Source organism: Cyclopterus lumpus, chromosome 2, assembly GCF_009769545.1.
Source record: "Cyclopterus lumpus isolate fCycLum1 chromosome 2, fCycLum1.pri, whole genome shotgun sequence".
Taxonomy (NCBI): Eukaryota; Metazoa; Chordata; class Actinopteri; order Perciformes; family Cyclopteridae; genus Cyclopterus; species Cyclopterus lumpus.
The window spans coordinates 11531109-11551970 of record NC_046967.1 but is presented as its reverse complement, the minus strand read 5'-3'; the positions used below and the strand labels follow the sequence as shown (position 1 = coordinate 11551970).

Below are 20862 nucleotides of genomic sequence, written 5' to 3'. Positions count from 1 at the left end.
GATGATAAAGAGATGCGTTTGAACTGGCCGTAAATCACCGATTGCTTTTCAAGACTATTCGCTGACGGGCGTGAACCCGATAGGGGCCCCCGGCGGGCGGCACCTCGTGGTCAATCCGCCCGGCGCATCAAAGCCGCGGGCTCGATCCACCGGCTCCTGAGCGGACTGCTAGCGTTGGCCGCTTCCAAAGGGCGGCGCGTCGGCCGAGGGAGTGGGTCGAGTTACGAGGCCTGCGCTCATGTCTCAGTTTGGAGATGCATTCAGGGGGGCGGAGGGAGTCGGACGCAGACGTTGTCATCTTCCATCTTCCATTTTCTTTTGGTCTCCTGACATCCAGAGAGAGGATTAGCATGTCTGATCATCACCATTCGTTCAGCTTTCACCGGTTATGAATAAATGAAGCTTCCTGTTGCATTCATAGTCACTTCCTCTGTATGACACATCATATATTTGGGTTTTGGGCTGTTTGTGTGACATTTAGTAGACTCATCAACCAAAGATGAACCAACAGGTGTCAAAGCCTCTATTACAGCCAGAAGGACAGAAGGCCCTCCCCAGATGGGCTTGGCCTGCGACTCCAAGTGACAGGTCAATCTGGTTAAGTGCGTATCGTAGCGGAGACACGCGGCCTTCTGGTGCTCGTAATCCGACCAACAAGAAGGCGGCTGAGCAACAGATTGATCGGCAGGTTTAGAGGGAACGCCGGAGAGGGGGGGGGGCACGGAGGTCGACGCGTGACGTCCACGGTCATAACAACGGGCGTTTAACGTGACGGGTGATGCGCTGGCATTCAGAGCAATTTAACCTCTAAATAACATTCAAATGACAGTTTGAGGGTCGTGGGGCAGAGATCATCAAACACGCATTAGGGAGAACCTCCTGGCCTTGAGCGGATTAGAAGGTCTGGAGGCTTTATGGAAGGTGTTTGATGCATTAATAAGGAGAACCTAATGGTGTGTCTCTTCTTGATTAAACCCCCTTTTTCATCCTCCTGGAGTTCAACGCCATCAAGAGTTTTGAAGTTGCTTCCCACGGTTTATTGCTCTCGCCGCAGCACCCAGACACATGATAACAGTCATGGATACGGGAGGAGACGGGGGGCGAGAAGCTCGCGGGTCGTAACCGGCGATCCGCGGCCTCTCGTCACCACCAAAGGCCGGCTGGAGCTCCGTGCTGGTGGGGCGTCGGGAGAATAAATAAAGTGTCAGGGGGCAATGAATACGTGGTTTCAGGGTCATCAGAAATCAATCAGAGTCGATGAGATCAGTTGAGATGAGCAGGAAGACATTTTATCCTTTTTATTTTGTACATTTAAAATGGACGCTCATCAAATTGTGATGCAAAGCTGCTGGACTTTAATTCTAGAGACATTGGTACAGCTGTCTATTCATAAGGCATTCGTAGGTCTATGTGTTTTACTTGTGATTGTGTATGTATTTTATTCTATTTAATGTTTTGTAGGTAAGAATTGAGGGCAGAAAAAGTGTCACGGACACTTCATGTTGACTAGTGCAGAAAAATAATACCATAATAATCATAATAATATAAATGGGGATGAATGGACCCCCCCCAAAAAAAGAAGAAAGGCCGAATGGACCTCAAACTAAGCACTCAGAATTGCACAATAAAATCTCGTAATCACTGGAACAAAACACTTGAGAACCAGAGATAGAAGCACAAACTTCCCCATAAAACATCTCTCTGGGGGGGGGGTCAGTGACTCGTGGTGTTTGGCTGCAGAAACAGTGACGAGGATCCTGTTTCCCTCACAGAATACCAGCCGCTCACAGCTCTGGGAAAAGAGCACTATATATACCCAGAGAGAGGCGTCCCACAGGGTCTCTCTGCATGTCTCTCAGTGTGACGCGAAGAAGCCAAAATGAGTCCACTGAGATCAGTTTGTGCAGCGGGGGGTGGGCTTCGAAAAAAGACCAGCCGGGACGTGCTTTGGCAGAACCCGTTCCCCGGGGGGGGGGGGGGGGGGGACCGAAGACCAGAACGCGATCATCAGGGACCTCGCAGTGTGAAAAGGGGGAAAGCATGCTGACTATCGGTGTCAGAGCATCGGGACTTTGGATGTGAGCGTTCTGCATCACAGATGAAAAGGAGATTATAACAATTACCAATTACAGATTTCTATCTTTTCACTTCTTAAAGAAGCAAATGTGCTCCAAGTCCGTTAATCTGCTGACGCTATTAATGTCAGCCTTCCTGCATTGCTCGGGTTTGTCCGTGTGTCGCCACCTTTACTTTATTTAGTGCCCGTGTTCTTTGTTAAATATACCACATGGATTCCTCTGCGAGCTGTTTGAGGGGGGCCAACGCTTTCCATGATGCAGCATGGCGGGGGGTCATGTGCACGATGAAGTCCTCAGCCACTGTTGACTGGTCTGGTCTGGTCTTAGTGTGCTGGTCTGGGGTCAAAGGTCAGATCCGGAAGCTAAACAGACTATTACTGTTAGCGTAGCTTAGCAGAAAGAGTGGAAACAGATGGAAACAGCTAGTCGTTGTTGTTTACTGGGGGTCAGACTAATTCCTGGAAGGGAGCAGCAACTTCTTGAAATTGTCGAAGAATCTGTTGTATTTACACCTTGTTTTTTAATGGATTAATGAGAGGAGCGTGTTCTCCCAGGGTGCACCTCAGCACAGTTTGTCAACAGACTCCTTACAGTCAACCAACATCTCGATGCTATTCGTCCCCCCCGTGCAGGGCCTCGGCTTTTGGCTGTGAAATTCTTGGCATGTTTCACATAATTGGATAAAGCGACGCAGGTGGCAGCTTGATGCTAAATATGCACCCGGTGGAAAATAAATAAACAAGGAAGCCTTGCTGGGAACACTCTTCTTTCAGCTCCAGCGGCCATTGTTACCCATCCCTGTGTTTGCTGTTGCTACAGAAACGGGCCCAGCTGAGAGGAGAGGGCTTAGCGTGGCGCTAAATGACAGGGTCAATTATCAGGCTATTTTCTGCTGACCCACTAACATTTTCCCCGCGCCCCCTTATTCAAGAGCCACTTGAACATGTCCTGAATGGGCGTGGTTTGGTCAGAGGGAGGAGGCCCGGTGCTCGACGGCGCATGGCGTCGGTGAGGGTGAAGGAGGGTGCACCCATCTGCCAGGGTGACTCATACGCAGTGCAGTGGGCCAAAGCCACAATAAGTGCTCCGGGGTTTGGTGTCCACGTTGTGCAGGATTAGCTTTGGGTAGCTCATCCTGAAAGTGACGTGTCCTTATATTTAAAAAATATCCTCTCATCCTCTTTCTTTTTTTTTTGCATCTTTCTACCGGAATTAAACTGTGCAACAACATGAGCTACAGAAACAAAAGTCTACCGTGGTCTGAGTGCAAAAACAGATCCTGAATTCACTCAGAGAGCGCTGGCTCCGAGGAAACTGATGACTCACACCGTAACAATGCACCGGTCCTCGGCCGGGCAGCGAGTACACGCCTGAAGTACACGCCTGAAGTACACGCCTGAAGTACACGCCTGAAGTACACGCCTGAAGTACACGCATGAAGTACACGCATGAAGTACATGAGAAGAGAACAAGTGAGAGAACAAGCCAGAGAACAAGTGAGAGAACAAGCCAGAGAACAAGCCAGAGAACAAGTGAGAGAACAAGCCAGAGAACAAGTCAGAGAACAAGTGAGAGAACAAGCCAGAGAACAAGTGAGAGAACAAGTGAGAGAACAAGCCAGAGAACAAGTCAGAGAACAAGTGAGAGAACAAGTGAGAGAACAAGCCAGAGAACAAGCCAGAGAACAAGCCAGAGAACAAGTGAGAGAACAAGCCAGAGAACAAGTCAGAGAACAAGTGAGAGAACAAGCCAGAGAACAAGTCAGAGAACAAGTGAGAGAACAAGTCAGACAACAAGTCAGAGAACAAGTGAGAGAACAAGCCAGAGAACAAGCCAGAGAACAAGTGAGAGAACAAGTCAGACAACAAGTCAGAGAACAAGTGAGAGAACAAGCCAGAGAACAAGTCAGAGAACAAGTGAGAGAACAAGTGAGAGAACAAGTGAGAGAACAAGTGAGAGAACAAGCCAGAGAACAAGCCAGAGAACAAGCCAGAGAACAAGTGAGAGAACAAGCCAGAGAACAAGTGAGAGAACAAGCCAGAGAACAAGTGAGAGAACAAGTCAGAGAACAAGCCAGAGAACAAGTCAGAGAACAAGTGAGAGAACAAGTGAGAGAACAAGCCAGAGAACAAGCCAGAGAACAAGCCAGAGAACAAGTGAGAGAACAAGCCAGAGAACAAGTGAGAGAACAAGCCAGAGAACCAGTGAGAGAACAAGTCTGAGAACAAGTGAGAGAACAAGCCAGAGAACAAGTGAGAGAACAAGCCAGAGAACAAGCCAGAGAACAAGCCAGAGAACAAGTGAGAGAACAAGCCAGAGAACAAGTGAGAGAACAAGTCTGAGAACAAGTGAGAGAACAAGCCAGAGAACAAGTGAGAGAACAAGTGAGAGAACAAGTGAGAGAACAAGCCAGAGAACAACGTCTCTTATGGTATAATGTGAGGCCAATGTGTTGTTAATCTTTTTTTAAAGTTCCTTCGTATCTCTTTGTTTTGGTACATTTGTAGCTTGTAGTCTTCAAACGTGTCAACGTGACCATCACTGACGGGCTTCATATTAATCTTAGTATCAGTATTATTTCAACACGCACCTGCACCTGTTTGTTTGTGAACTCATCCTCTCATCCTGTAGTCATAAAGGAGGAGAAGCATGACTCAGTGCACTTCTTATTGAGGAGGTTGCTGGGCAACTAGGATGGGGGGGGGGGGGCAAACCTGCAGGGACAAGAAGATGGAAGGAAGCAAAAGCCACGCCCACATTGAATTATCATTTAGAGTTTATCTGATGAACTTTGATGAGTTGATTTGGCAGAGAGTCTCACCTCTCACCTTCTCCTCGCAGGGGGTCGGATGACCCCTAGTTTTATCCCGGGGGTTGGATTACAGGCTAAAAGGGACGCAGCAGTAATCAGTTTGGGGAATAACAAGAAATATCACAGCATTTCTGATTTATTTGTGACTTCATATCTCATGTCCCTAAAGATTTAATTCGAGCTCAGGCAACTATTCTCACCGGTTTGTGTCACGGAGGCACATTTCATGTCCATGCGGTAGTTCTGGAGACGTCGGCCTGCTGGTGGCGCTAGAGGAAAAAGCCAGAGGTTCGCCTGTATGTGTGCTACCGGGCCATTTAACGATGCATATTAAAGCACGTGAACGTATACGTTTCCTCTTGAGAAGGGACGTCGTCATTCATCACGCCACGCCCACAAACACTTCAAACTGAACGCCACTCGGAGCGAGAGTGACGCGCTTCGAGTTCATCGTCCAGCGAGAGGCAGGTTGTGTGTGCCAGCACGTGCACCACATGATGGATGGACCCTGTAATCCTCTGTCACTACACAGACTGGGAATGCACCAGTGGATGAATGAGTGCATCTGAAAGGGAACAGAGTATTGCTAGTGCAGCAGTCACTGTGCACCTTTTCTCAGATATCATTATTCATATACTGGGATGAGTTCATTTTACTTCTAATAATTTAATGTCTCTAATCTCTCTACAACATCCTGAGCCCGCGTTGCTTTGACACAGTGGCGTCTGGTGGCAGCATCTCATGTCTGCAGGCCACCAACGCAACGATCGCTTTGGAAGTGCAAACAATGTGTTCCCAAAAATGCTAAAGAGGAAATGGAAGAAAACAAAGGCAAAACAGGCACTCCGTTTCCTGAAAACCAGTTCAAACTAGCCCCAAAAGTTTACTAAACACGCCTGAGTAATAACGAAACAAATATGCATTGTTGTTGAGTGCAAACACTCCAGAGGGCCACTCCCAAAACTAAAAAAGTGCTGCCCTCTGGTGGCTGAATAGAGCTAAGTGTCCCAAAAAGGCTCCCTGCAAGCCCTGGAGCATATTTAATGCAGAATGATAATGTCCAGTATTTATGATGGACACCGGATGTTAAAAAAAGAACAGAGACAGAAAGACACCCATACACCTACTGCAGCGGGAGCTTCCACAGAGGAGGTTTGAGTGCATAGTCATGGCCTCTCTGTCTCTGGGGACAGAAAGATGGCGTCACAACCGACGCAGTCCAGAAGCTCTACAGGTGTGTAGTTCACAGCAAAATGAAGATGGGTGTCATCCGAGCAGAGGTGCTGAAAGTAAGGGGGTAAGAAGTGGGGAAGGGGCCCCTTCTCAATATGGACTCTATGCAAACCTTATCAATGTTAGTTTAACCTTTAAATTATCCCGGTTTAGTTTAGATACCATGACGATGCACACCCTCATAACCTTGCCACATAAGGGGAACACGCTTCGTTATCGCAGTTATCGTAAACATGTGCGCTACGTAAACACAGAACCCGCCGCTTTCCATACCTCGTCAAGGACATCTCACAGGTGTCATGTGGCCTATATGTTCGCCCGTCACGAGTCGGCGCGTATATAAGCGCCACCTGTGGCTCTCGGAGGTTACCGGTCCTGGACTCGACCATGGCTACGTACACTTTGACCTTCCTGTGCGTCTTCGCTGCCTCGGCGTTCTGCGCCAAGCTGGTAAGTCAAATACATTTTTTCATCTCTAATATCGACTGTTATTTTTTAAACTTACATTTTTTGCTCCCATGTGCAATAAACTAACCTTTATTTCTCTCCCCTCTCTGAAAACCATTCCTGAAGGGAGGTGAGCGTTTGAAATGATCACTAATTGTTTTATCATTAATATGATTATCATACACATTCACACAATCTTGTTTGTTTTTGTCTATTTAGAATCCTCAACAAACTTGTCCACATTGGCAACCGACCCGAGAGACATCGTGAACAAGCATAATGCCCTGAGGAGAGGAGTTCGGCCGACTGCTAGCAACATGTTGGAGATGGTAAGGTCCAATATAAAGGAGCACCGCGTGCTCCACTGATGTAGGTTCATTTGATCTAGTGCTCGGCTTGATACCACATGACAGTAGAAGCACTGGTTGATGTCTCCGCTGTACATGTCCAGTAATGGCCGATCCGTCCTCTGCTCCCCACAGAGCTGGAGCAACGAGGCTGCAGCCAACGCTCAGAGATGGGCCAACACCTGCTCCATGAAGCACAGCCCCGACAGCGAGCGAGTGATCAGCAGTAAGTTCATTGTTCTGCTGGGTTTGGATACTTTACACAAAGTCACTTTAGAAACACAGAGATGAGCAGCTTCAAACCCAGAGAGTCAATGTGTCTGAAACAGCTGTTGTGACCGTCGTGGGGCATTTAAATCTACACAAAGTGACAGTGGAGACGATGCATTCCACGTGTGAACATGTGTTGAGTGCACATGCATAACGGTCTCTCTCTCTCGCTATCTGCAGCTAGCGGCTGTGGAGAGAACCTGTACATGTCCAGCTTTAAGAACACGTGGAGCAACGCGGTGCAGTCCTGGTACGACGAGGTGAAGGACTGGCGCTACGGAGTGGGCTCCACCAACGGAGGCATCGTGGGGCACTTCACACAGGTGCAGGAACCTGCATTGATATGAACCAGTGATCTTTAAAAACAGTATTCTGCACAGTGATGCTATGAGACTGGAGATTTGATTCTCTCTCCTCCGCTCAGATCGTCTGGTACCGGTCCAACAAGGTTGGCTGTGCTGTGGCTTACTGTCCCAACTCTCCTTACAAGTACTTCTACGTCTGCCAGTACTGCCCACCGTGAGTACAATCAATGTTTTCTCTTTTTCAATAGAAGAGTTGAGCATATTCTCTATGGGGTCAGATCAGTGTCAATAATTGCAAATGCACGCAGAACAATTCACAAACACATTACATGAATAAATTACGATTTATATAAATGTAAAATAAAATCACAAATATATAGAACGACTTCCTTAACTTACTTATTAATTGTGCAACTGTAACGCTGGCAGCCTCGTGGGGAGGGGAGGGGGAGATGCGCTCATGTGATTGGTTGGAAATGAGGGCGACATCTGATTGGCTACAGGTCTATGTTGAAAAGCAGGGGAGTCTCAAAGAACACACACACACACATGTGGATCAATCCACAAACAAATACATACACATCCACAAACAAATAGAAAAATCCACATAGAAATACAGAAATATATTTGTGATTTTTCTTTTACATTTATATAAATTAGTTATTTATGTGTGCATTGTAATGTATTTGTGAATCGTTCTGCGTGGATTTGTAAATTGAAGATATTTGTGAATTGTTCTGTGCACATTTGCAATTATTGAGACTGATCTGACTCCATAGTTCTCGACCTTTCACTGAATATTGACACTCAGTTGAGTGAAATGGATCAAGGTGAAAAATATCCTCATTAAAAAAATCCTCATTCAAATAAATAATATTGAAGCACTGAAATCGCTGCAGTGAAAAGTTATTTTACAGATTTCTACAATTAAACTCTTTCAATAAAGTGACGGCACTAATATTTGAGTGCTATTTCATGTATTTGGGGGTTGAGAACAAATGTACAGATTGTCTTTAATGGTCTATTTTACAGAGGAAACCTCCAGTTAGCTCGCCCCTACAAATCAGGACCCTCCTGCGGTGACTGCCCCAACGCCTGCAACGACAAACTGTGCAGTAAGTGGCAAACACACTTCATCTTCTCTTCTATTTTAGGATGAGGACTTTAAATAGTGAGCTCTCCTGGGTTATGTTTTTCTTTATAGTCATGCATCTATGTTCCTCTGTCTCTTGCAGCCAACTCCTGTCCTTACACTGACCAGTACAGTAACTGTGCTGAACTGAAGCAGCAGTGGGGCTGCACAAACAGCAACGTGGCCTCTTGGTGTCCCGCCTCCTGCAAGTGCGGCTCTGAGATTCATTAAATGTCACATGGGGCTCTGACTCAGTCAGTTTCAATAAAATATGCTCATGTGTGAAGATTGTGTCTCGCTGCTGATTTCTGACCAGGTCAAATAGCCTAAAGTATTAAACCGTTGATGTGTAAACTCATAAAGAGGAAGCAGAACACATATATGTACTAATGAGAACACCCTTTTATGTTCTTCCTCTGGAATCCAGGATGCATGAATTCCACAGGAAGCTGAAAAAAGGTAACTTCCTCTTAGATAAGAAGGAAACCTGCCTTAAAAAGACTGCTTCACATTTCTAAAGAAGCCTATGGAACAAAATCCATTCACTCTGTAAAAAATAGTTTCTACTATATTCTAAGCGCGTGGTTAACGTTGTGAAACGGTTAGGTTTAAGCATTAAAACCACCTCAGTAAAAGTCTTAACGTATCTGATATTTATAAGTATCAAAAATACTTTTCTGATATTAAATGTCAAAGTAAAAGTACAAGAAAATTCTTTGCATAAAAAAGCAAAAGGGTCAGAATTTTGAGAATTATGAAATTTAAGTTTTATATTTATTAAGTGCTGCAGCACCATGACCGGTGATCCATCCAGGAGCAACAATGTTCAACACAATATATTGTACATACGTACCTGCAATGATTATAGCTAAGAAGGCTCAAATCAACAATCTGACAACTGTCAACACTTCCTCGGCTCACTAACTCGCTAGTCCGTCTACTACACTAATTGTCTCATTTGATTTACGATAGCTAGCAAACGTTAGCCTAACATACTCCATGTATAGCTAGCAAACGTTAGCCTAACATACACCATGTATAGCTAGCACACGTTAGCCTAACATACACCATGTATAGCTAGCACACGTTAGCCTAACATACTCCATGTATAGCTAGCAAACGTTAGCCTAACATACTCCATGTATAGCTAGCAAACGTTAGCCTGACATACACCATGTATAGCTAGCAAACGTTAGCCTAACATACACCATGTATAGCTAGCACACGTTAGCCTAACATACACCATGTATAGCTAGCAAACGTTAGCCTATAATACTCCATGTATAGCTAGCAAACGTTAGCCTGACATACACCATGTATAGCTAGCAAACGTTATCCTGACATACACCATGTATAGCTAGCAAACGTTAGCCTAACATACACCATGTATAGCTAGCAAACGTTAGCCTAACATACTCCATGTATAGCTAGCAAACGTTAGCCTAACATACACCATGTATAGCTAGCACACGTTAGCCTAACATACACCATGTATAGCTAGCACACGTTAGCCTAACATACTCCATGTATAGCTAGCAAACGTTAGCCTAACATACTCCATGTATAGCTAGCAAACGTTAGCCTGACATACACCATGTATAGCTAGCAAACGTTAGCCTAACATACACCATGTATAGCTAGCACACGTTAGCCTAACATACACCATGTATAGCTAGCAAACGTTAGCCTGACATACACCATGTATAGCTAGCAAACGTTAGCCTAACATACACCATGTATAGCTAGCAAAATCAGTCGTCTACTCATGTAGTCGCTCGCTAGCTAAGTTAGCATCCTGGGTATCACTGGGAATCAAATAAACGCGGCTTTGAGAGGTCAAAGTATCAGTTTTCTTTGCAAAAAGTGAAGTAAAAGTATAAGTCAACAGAAATATAAATAGTAAAGTAAAGTACTGATATCACAAAAAAACAACCTAAGTACAGTAACGAAGTAGAAATACTTCGTTACTGTACTTAGGTTGTTTTCTTTTTCCATACACCAGGCTGACATATCGGAGGAACACATTGTATAACATTTTATTTCACAATTGTTTGCTGATTATTCTACTGATATGAGGTCCTAAAGTTTTATTTTCTAACTTCTGCCGGGTGGCTTTGAGTCATTTCTGTGCTAGATGCACACAGGTGTGTCGAGATGAGATCAAAATAAGGCCGAAGAAGAGTTCACAGACGGGTTTGGTCCGAGCAAAGGGAGCCGGAATCATGGGGGGTAGGAAACTCGTACTGCTGTTACGCAACATCACGTGGATGTGACGGCGTTGTTGTCTGTGTGTACATGTTTGAGGCGAAGCCGAGGGGATCGCCTTCGCCCCCGGGGGCCCGTGTGGTGACAGATCCCTCCAGCTATTTACACCTTCCTCCCATCGGATCTGTCTGGAGCATCTCTGTCATGCTGGGCACACAGGACACTTTGGGAGGGGTGGAGGAGGAGGGGATGGGGGGGGGGAGTGTTGTTTTTTTAAATGGTGCATAATCGTGGAAAACAACACTGAACACCTGAACGGTGGCAATTTAATTTCCCGTGCAGCTCTGGCAGCGCTTCATGTGAACAAATCAGTTTCATGTGTTGCTTCGTTTCATCTCTTGAGCTTTGGAATGTATTTCCTCTTCAAGCCACAGGTTTAGGGTCAAAAAAGATGAAAGTATTTCCAGAGTAACACGAGTGCATGACATCATACACAATATGTAGTCTGATTACTAAATACCTTTGTGGTGAAAGTTATACATCCTTATTAATTTGTGTTATTTTATATTTTACTAATCAAGGGCTTGACTACTACTGTTATCATAATTATTATGATGATCATAATTATTATTATTACATTTTTATTATTTTAAAGGTGTTGGGATAGTGGGCAGATATATAGTATTCTAAAATAATACTAAATTTAAAGTAGGATCACACTTTAACAAATGAAGAGTATAAGAAACCCCAAAAATCTGATGCAGTTTTAATAGTAAATAACTTAAATAGTAAAAAGTTTACGTTGAGTAGTTGTGAAGTAACTGGGGCTAGCGTTAGCAGCTAAAGGCTCCACAATGTTCACCAGCTAGTTGCTGCTATTTGTTGACGGGTAGTTATACTTGTCTTTTGGCTCATGGTCTTTCACATTAAATATATCCCTTTTCCATAGTTAATATAAAATATTTCTGCATGCCGCTTTAGAGCCAGCCGGCCCCTGAACCAGATGGCCCTCCTGATGGTGTTATACAGATGGAGTTACCATCACCCAGGAGCTCCTGGCCAACTGAAGCCCCATCCTCACTTTCTCATGATCACCTGCTCCGAAACCGGCACGGTTACAGTCTGATGACACTGAGCATGGAGCACCTGCCAGGGCGTGAAAGGCTATACGGGATATTAAATGTATTGGGCGTGTTTAGACCGTGCGTGGGGGGCCGACAGCGGAGTCCAGCAAGGCCGTACATGGAGTCAAAGAGCAACCGCGAGAGAACCAGTACCACTTCAAACAGAATTACTGGCCCCATTAAAAGGTCAGTCGGTCCCGGTTCCGGTTGACAGGTCGCCCGACCGGTGCTGCTCGTCTTTGCTTTCACCAGCTTGACCTTTATTGAATGTGGAGACCACGGCACACGCTGAAATCCCTCATATACAGCGAAGACTTGCACAATTACAGATGTTACACACACACACACACACACACACACGCACACACACGGTAAAACGCGGCGCTTGGAGCCAGCCATGAGGTCATGAGAAAGACATCTTTGCTCAAAAGCAGACCAAAAAGTGTGTGTGTGTGTGAAAAAGAGGAGAAACACACTTACACGAGTACACAGAAGTAGTGATATATATATATATAATTACAATATGGAGAATCAAAAGGGAATTATGCCTCTCCACTTAAACCTCTGCTGTGCTTGTTACTTCACTTCCTTCTCTCTGCACATGAGCGACCTTTACTGAAGTTTTAAAGGCAACATGGCGCCCTCTTGTGAACAATAGATGCTCTTATGTGACAAGAGTTCATTACGTCAGGACCTCTGCTGGCATGGATCGTTCAATTCCATCTACTCTATTCTCTGGAGGAATCCCCCAGAGAATAGAGTAGAGCAACGCTGATAACCACCTCGAGGCTGATCGCTACCTGTTGCTGCGGCAACCGCTGCTCTGTTTGTACACATTTCACTGGCGTCTTCAGGGCGAGATGATGGAAACCCCTTCCGGCTCTGCACGCTATACTCTCCCACAGTCGCTCTTTGGGTGCAGTTAGCCCCACTGATGCATTTAACACCGTTTAATAGTAGAAACACAATAACTATGTTTATATATTTACAATCTGGTCTCAGTAACCCCCACAAATCTTCTCCCAAAGTATTTTATTACTTAATGGTATCTGCTTATCTGCTGCATCAATGGGCTCTGAAAGCCGTCTCAACTCTGTAGCAGCCGAGCGCAACACTCCTGCGCCATGAAAGCAAGAATGAACGCATCGTATGAACTCTTTTATGTTCTCAACCGGCGCATTTCAAGATGTTTTCGCTCTGGCCAAAAAAACTACGTGAGCCAAAAGGGAAAAAGTGGTGATTTCTGGATCTCAGAACTTTCTCCGAGCTCCTCTGGTTCTGTGAGTCTGCAGTTGAATCACATTCGACCGGCTGCTTCGGCTCCTCTTTCTGTGTGTGGCCTCCCATGCATGCAAAGACAATGATGTGCATGGATGAAATGTGTAATGCGTAAAGAATTATGGCCCGAATAACTGATTTCATGAATAACTAATGCTGTGCAAGCGTGTGTGGTACATTTACCGATATAGACCAGACGTGGGCCAAGCATGCAGGAGGCTCTGATCTCCTGTCAGCCACTGAGCTGATAACATCAGAGGGAGGAAAACTGTCAAACACCAACAGCCTATATTCGATTACACGGTCCAGAACCAGGCGGTGACCTCCCATTCATCACACCGGACCGGGACTTTGAACGGTGTGAATAATCAGCGACATCTGATCTGATTTTTCATGCATCAGACGTAAACTCCGATATTGATTCACGACTTCACAGTGCTGCTTTGAGCCCCGATGCACGCTGGGATGACAGCCAGCCTTTTGAACCTAATTATCCATACGCCCCCCCCCCCCCCCCCTTTGAAAAACCTGCTCCTCCAACACAAGATCAATTCTTCACGGGCCATAAGCAGACAGTGCAAAGATGGACAAAGACTGGCGCCTGGAGCTGAGCTATAATTCACCCAATATAGAAACCATCTCCGCTCTCGGGTTGAAATCTGCTTCACAAGCGTCCAACAGATGCTTGTTTTCTTTCTTGCAGACAGTTGTTGATGGAGATCGATGCCACCGCACGGCTGGTTTGGTGTTAGCTTAGCACAATCACTGGGAACAGGGGGAAACGGGTAGCCTGGCTCCGTGGAAAACAAACAAACAGAGAATCTATTTTCCATAACACAGAACGACTCCTTTATTTTAAGGCATGTCAAAACCAGCAATTCTCTCAGGCCTGGCGTGCTATACCTGTAACCATCTTTAGGATATTTATCCGTATATATATATATATTGCATAGATTAGCTCCTAATGCTGGTTTGTTAGTTGTTGAAAAAGCAACACTGCGCATGTCTGAGTGGAAAGGTCTTTACAACCGTTACATAACATACTCGTGCCACCTGAAAGCATTTAATCCTCATATGTTGACTTAAACCCCAAAGTCCCCTCTGGAGAAACGGTGATTTAGTGGACACTTTGTGTACAGTGGACTGCATGCAGATCCTCCAAAGGCTCTCCTGCAGCTCCTCCATCTTGCCCTCCCCCCCCCTCTGCTCTCGTTTGATCTGCCTCTCTCTCCCCCTCAATCACATTGACAGCGGCCTGATGTCAGGCTGCAGGAATCCACTCTGTAATCTCTGCATGCGGCGGGTGCATTTGTTCTGAGTGTCTGTCTGTGTGTTGCTGACCACACAGGCTCCTGTTTGCATGCGCGTGTGTGTGTGTGTGTGTGTGTGTGTGTGTGTGTGTGTGTGCGCGTCTCCATGCATAGTGTGTGTGTGTGTTTGGAGAAAAGAGGGAAGAGGTGTATTTTTTTGTAGCACACCTGCTTCCTCACCTTTCACCTTCCCGACTTTAACGAGCCTCCCTTCGCTCCCTGAGCGGTGATGTCATCGCCACCGTGTTGTAGCTTTGCAGAGAGTGTACTCAAAAGGTGTATCGACAACGTTTGTGCAACATCTGGGAAATGCTTTTCATGTGTGTGTGTGTGTGTGTGTGTGTGTGTGTGTGTGTGTGGCACTGGTTTAGATTGCGGGTCCCAAGAGTCACAGAAAAGATTGAAAAAGCCCCAAAATAATAAGCTGTATGGCTTTCTGAAGTGTTCAGATGTGTGATGAAAGGACTTTACGAGGGTTCATGAGTTAGCCACTGGCTGGCAGGCGGGCTCGGGAGTTCATGGCTCTTTGAATGAATGAGCCTTTTGACCCGGTAGCCAGTCGGCGAAACCCCGGTGGTCTCGGCTAGACGAGCACCAAACTGCCAACTGTTTCCAGTAACAGTTTTGCTTTTTGGCGTCGGCCTTTTTGTCCCGACTGGCTAATGAGAGCACACGGTAATGGAAGGGCCTCAGGGAAGGAGGGGGAAAGAAAGGGGACGAGAGCTTATGAATGAATGAGCTGTCTTTCTATTAATATTGCTAATTTTAATTTAATTTGTCTGGGAGGACGACTCCCAACATCCCAATACTCAAGTTCATGACCAAATATCCCACCAGCCTCTGCTGTATTTCGTGTTATCTCACGTGTGAGCGTTAGCATTTGAGCTCACATAGCCGCTAGCACGGCCGTCGTCTTGATTAATGGAAAAAAAGCTGCTTTTGTTCCCTGATTTCAGAGAAAAGCTCCTGTGCACACACACATAAATAAATGTGTGTGTGCACATGAAGAACACATTCATTAACGCTCCCTCTGTGTTTATCGTGTGCGCGCTTGAACGATTCTTTTCAACGCGTTGACTTAAGTGCCAAAAGCCGAGCGACGCAGCCAAGTCCCTCGTATAAGATCTGAGCGCCTGTCAATCATGACATCGCCTTCTGGCACTGAAAATGAAAAATGATTGTCGTTTATTTGATCCGCTGTGACAAAAGAAAACGCCTGACGCCGGCTGGATTAATTGGGGTTTAAGTCCTCTGTGGGCCGTTTGACACACGTTACACACCCGTTCATTCACGCCGCTGTCGTCCACAGATGGAAACCGTGATGTCTTGTTATTGCGTCAGAAGCACAGGTACGAACACGGTACCCCGGAGGTTGAATCAGGTTTTCTCAGAAATAAATCAATAAGCTGCGATGGTGCTAGAAGAATGCCCTGAAAAAGGCCTCGTCGGGGTTGTTCCAGGTCTCGCGCCACACATGGCGGCTAATTAACGTTGTTTTTTTGGCCCTTTTGTGTACACACCTTCACCGAGCTGACGATGTGGACAACACAGTGCGCTCATGGAGGACATGTGTACACAAGCAGGTAAAGAGTGGTGCTGCCTCCTCATCGCTGTGCTTTAAATTGCTTTCTTAACCTATTGTGTGATATTCAGAAACTGATGAGCTCTTTTATCATATTCATCATGGCTCATTTCACTTAAATTCACTTTGTTTTTCTCACATTCAACAACTTTATTTTGGGGTAAATATCTGTAATAGCGTGATAATAAAAAGCTAATTAGTTTTAATCTAACAATGTGAGCACGTTCAGTATATTGAGGCTTTTGGACGGATTGTAATCTTCAAAATGATGAATCGGTAATGAAAGAAACGTGTTTTGGGTTTTGAACCGCAGGTTAAAGGAATCACAGTCCAAATCCAAAAAGCTTCAGGAGGATCTTCTCTCGCTCGCCGTGGCCAGTGTTCTTACTGCTTTGCTCCAATAACCAATAACTCAAAATCAGGACCACTCGCCAGAGATAAAAACATTGATCTCCAAACATTCGACTCCCACCATGACGTTGGAGCCGGAGAGCCGTCACATCCAATCCAAAGCTCTGCTCCTGTCCCCTCGGTGAACCATCTTATGGACTAAGTGATGTATTTATGATCCATCTTGGAGATTTTGCAGATACGTGATACTTGCACGGGGGGGGGGGGGGCGTTACACGTCCGTTACCCTTTGGACCTGTTGCGCAATCTCCGCAGTCTTGCATCACGGCAACCGGCTGCAACTGCAGGGGCGACTGATGGCTGGTTTAATGATGTACACACACACACACACACACACACACACTGTTCCGTATTCTTTACCTATTGTCGTGAACGTCCATCACCTCCATCTGTACAAACACTCACGCTGTAGCCCTCCCGATCTCAGAGTAAGTCGATGTGGAGTCTGTCTCGGACTGCAGGGAATTACCTCAGCTCTGAATCATGTGGCGCCCGGCCGAGAGTGTGCACAGTGCGATCGCTCAGCCGTCAGAGGGCCTCACACAGAGGCTGGACTCACGCCGCAGGAGTCTTTTGCACATTTTGTTTCTCAGGTCCAATTAGGACATTTAGGTCGGAGAGGTCAAGTATTAAAGTAGTGCTGGAAGAAGTGTGGACTTAAGGTCCAGTGGGAAGCATTTAAGACACGCAATCTGTTAATAAAATCTATATTTATATATTTTCATCAGTATTTAATCACCTGAAATTATGATTTATCTTATTACTGGATGATAATCACTCTTAAAAACAATGTTGATGAAGATGTTTTACACGTTACGTAATCTATTTATGTCAAATCAGATGTTCCAGTTGTTATAAAGTCCTTCATAAAATGATTCATGAGCTTTTTAGAAGGATGCTGAACAATTCAACGTTCATCTTCAGAAGTAAATGTAAAATCTACATATTTCTGTGTTGCCTTGTCGGATAATAATCGTTGACAAATGACAAAATTGAAGTGAGTTGTGAAATTCCGTCTTCAGCCAGAACCAAGACATGTTGATTTGATTCCAAACGGATGGGTGATGTAATGCCTCCTCCCACATCAAACCATACACATGAGTTTCAGCATGTTTTCATTGCCTTTTGAATATAGCAATACATCACTTGGCAAAGGAGCTCACAGTTGTTTTGCCTGTGAGTCTGCAGCTTCCAGCATTCATCCATTCGTCATCTGGTGATTTGTCTAAATCGGTGAGTCACCGAACGGCCCATTCATGAACCAGATGTCACAAAGACACACTCGTACGCTCCAAACAAACCTCGGTCGGTAGCCACGCTGCTCTTCATCTCCTCTCATGTTACCATCGGACCACCTACCGTCGTCTGTGAAAAAGAGTTCGACCGCAGCGCCTCGATTCCCTTTTTGCAGGACTGATTCAAGGCGCCTTTTTATCGTCAAAAAAACTTTGGGGAGCTCATAACGACAGGACTTGAAAGTCTGGGGTCCAACAAAGAGAACTTGAGGCCTATATTGGTGCGTTGTGGCTGGTACGTCGTCGTGACGATGACTAATGATACCAATGACGACACGCTGCTGCGCTCACTGGATGATGACGAAACAGGTTTAACCTGCACAGCGGGTCAAGATCCACCTGCACAGTCGACATGCAACAAACTACGAGTTATGTTGAGACACGCACGGACTTGAGGACGTTTAAAAGGTTTAAAAGCACAGACGTGAACAGCTCTACTGCTTTTGGTTCAGGCATCTAACGGTGTGCTCACTGTGGAGAAGATGTCTTGTTTCTTGGGGTTTGTCGGGTTTGGTTGAAATATAAATAAGACATCAATGAGTGAAGCAGTAAAAGTGTCAGTAATGCCTAAATCACCTGGCCCAAAAATGCTAATTAAAGTATCTTATTAGTCACACGGATTCATTACACCTGACCGTGTAAGAGCATCTGGGAGGTTTAGCCCTTCAAAGTCAAGGTCGTGGACTCAAATTGGGCACATTGTGGATTGTTTGTTGTGTCGCCTCCGTCTTAACCTGATGCAAAGATAAATAATGCATTAGATTCACAAGACAGGAAACACGTGTGTGCATCTGGATGAAGGTTCTTCCATTCTTTCAACAGGTAGAGGAACATGCGGTCCCGTAGCAACAGCCTGGAGGACGTAACCAAGGCCAAGGCCGGGCAGCAGCAGGCGGATACGCGCAAGCGATCGGCGGAGCGAGAGGAGCCCTCGGGAAAGGCCGAGCGCCGCAGCCGGCGCCGCGAGCCGCCGGATGACACCGGCACCATTCAGAGGAACCACAAGACGGCCAAGAACAGCACCTGTGCTGGTGGGAGTGGGAGTGGGAGCGGAGCTGCAAGAGGAGGTCAGAGGGAGAAGGGCAGGGACCTTTCCCGAGATGACCTCGTCTTTCTACTGAGCTTGCTGGAGGGAGAGCTGCAGGTAATCCAGACTGTGGAGGATGGCTGAGCCCTGGGAACCGCAGACATGGCAGTGGCCCCAGTGGGCACGGAGGCCGACACGGTTAAATTACAAATTAATAGATAGCCAACAGCTGAGGCTGCTGGATCCTGGAATCAATCAATGTTATTGTATGATAGGAACAAGGCAAAGGCTGCCTTACCGCTGAAGTTTAAGACGCTAGATACAAAATAATATCTATATATATCTATTTAAATGGCTTCCCCTGCATTTATGCCCCTGAAACTTAATCCTGCTGCAGGTTTCACAGAGTTGAGTCGAACCAAATGCCCTTTTCTTCCCCCCCTGCAGGCCAGAGACGAGGTGATCACAGTGCTGAGGGCAGAGAAGATGGACATGGCCCTGCTGGAGGCCAAATATGGCTTCGTCACGCCACAGACGGTCCTGCAGTCCCTGCAGCGGGACGCCATCCAGGGCAAGGCGGACGCCTTCCAGGAGGACATCTACGAGAAGCCCATGGTCGAGGTAACGCCAACGCTCAATTAAAAGACTGCACACGGGGTCCGTGTCCAGATGTGACAGGTGTTTTATATGCGCCCGCCCCCGCAGCTGGACAAGCTGGTGGGGAAACAGCGAGAGACGCACCGGCGGATGCTGGAGCAGCTGCTCATGGTGGAGCAGTCGCACAAACAGGCCCTGTACAAGCTGGAGGACGAGAAGAGGAACCACGGAGAGTTCATGCAGAAGAGCGACGAGTTCACCAACCTGCTGGAGCAGGAGCGCGAGAGGTGAGTGGGAGAAATGTGACAGCGGAGGGGAGAAAGATGGCAGTCGGCCAACAAAGAAGCTCCACTTCAACCCTGCTGCGTCTATTGTGACACCCTTTGTGAACGAATCGATGGGAGGCAGAGCTGAAGGGCCTCTTGAGTGGAAGTAGGGCGATCAAACGCGTGTCTTCTTCCTCGACCTCGAGATGCAGGGTGAGGATGGCGGTCCATTCAGGTCTTAATAATCCCCAAATAATGGGAGCGATAAATCAAAGTGTTCTTCGGGGGGGGAAACAACACCCTCAAGAATTCCATTATTGTTTTTCCCATGACCTGAACCAGGTCCTTTACTTTTATCAGCTCTGCACAAAGCGAGAGTCTTTTTATTGGAGCTGATCCGGAGTCGGGAGGCGAGAGTTAGATACACGAAGAAGCTTTATAGGTGCAGCTCTGCTTTATAGAAGCACTGCGGCTATTTGTGAGCCGGAGTGGATAAAACACACATCCCTTGATAGCCCTCCTCCGGCTAAGTCGAAGATCAGTTCTGTTTATGCTGCGGTCACATAATGTGCTATGATGTGGTCATTCTCTAAACTGTCCAACGTCATAAAAACATAGTAGAAAAACTTGCACTCTTTGCAATTCTCGGTCCCGCACGCCGACCTGAAACCAGATGTTTTGTAATTTTCTTTAATAACTTTGCCGGCGCTCAGACTTTTCATCTAGCGCCATCATCAGGTCAGAATTAAACAACCTTATGACTAAATACATGCAAAACTAATGACATTCCCATCACAATACGGAACATATTCTACCTGCAAACCATCAGCATGGGTTCACATTCAGCTGCCTCAATACAGGAGACTAGCACTGAAAAAACAAACACACATACTGAAGCTATCAAGGACTACACACACACACACACACACACACAGAGGCCATGTGCACCAACCTAAAAACTCCCCATCAGCTTCATTTCATAACGATTCATTTCATGACGTCCATCACATCGTTGCTCTTGTTTGAGTTGGACCGGCGGGCTGAGTGACGACGGGCCTGCGCTTTGTCACCGGCCGCGACAGGAAGGACGGGCTGCCATGAAAAACAAGCCTCTGTCCAGGGTCGGCCTGATTACCGCGTGAG

General features: G+C 46.2%; 2 protein-coding genes across 2 annotated transcripts; both read left to right on the top strand.

Moving 5' to 3' along the window:
• Positions 1 to 3077: 3077 nt before the first annotated feature.
• Positions 3078 to 6191, top strand: LOC117740504 (flocculation protein FLO11-like). Its single transcript, XM_034546957.1, has 3 exons — positions 3078 to 3086; positions 3832 to 4509; positions 6084 to 6191. The coding sequence occupies exons 1-3, from the start codon at positions 3078 to 3080 to the stop codon at positions 6189 to 6191; spliced, it is 795 nt and encodes a 264-aa protein (XP_034402848.1).
• A 319-nt stretch (positions 6192 to 6510) lies between these two features.
• On the top strand, positions 6511 to 8855 carry LOC117740496 (serotriflin-like). Its single transcript, XM_034546948.1, has 8 exons — positions 6511 to 6573; positions 6697 to 6700; positions 6790 to 6899; positions 7053 to 7143; positions 7368 to 7510; positions 7612 to 7706; positions 8525 to 8607; positions 8728 to 8855. The coding sequence occupies exons 1-8, from the start codon at positions 6511 to 6513 to the stop codon at positions 8853 to 8855; spliced, it is 717 nt and encodes a 238-aa protein (XP_034402839.1).
• Positions 8856 to 20862: the final 12007 nt, after the last annotated feature.

Bases quoted from the DNA above. Each gene is read 5' to 3' on its own strand.
- LOC117740496 (XM_034546948.1), top strand. From the start codon at position 6,511: ATGGCTACGTACACTTTGACCTTCCTGTGCGTCTTCGCTGCCTCGGCG. The intron at 7,144-7,367 runs GTAAGTTCATTG...CGCTATCTGCAG, and splicing joins CAGCGAGCGAGTGATCAGCA to CTAGCGGCTGTGGAGAGAAC. The intron at 7,707-8,524 runs GTGAGTACAATC...TCTATTTTACAG, and splicing joins GTCTGCCAGTACTGCCCACC to AGGAAACCTCCAGTTAGCTC.
- LOC117740504 (XM_034546957.1), top strand. The intron at 4,510-6,083 runs GTATAATGTGAG...CTCTGGGGACAG, and splicing joins AGAGAACAACGTCTCTTATG to AAAGATGGCGTCACAACCGA.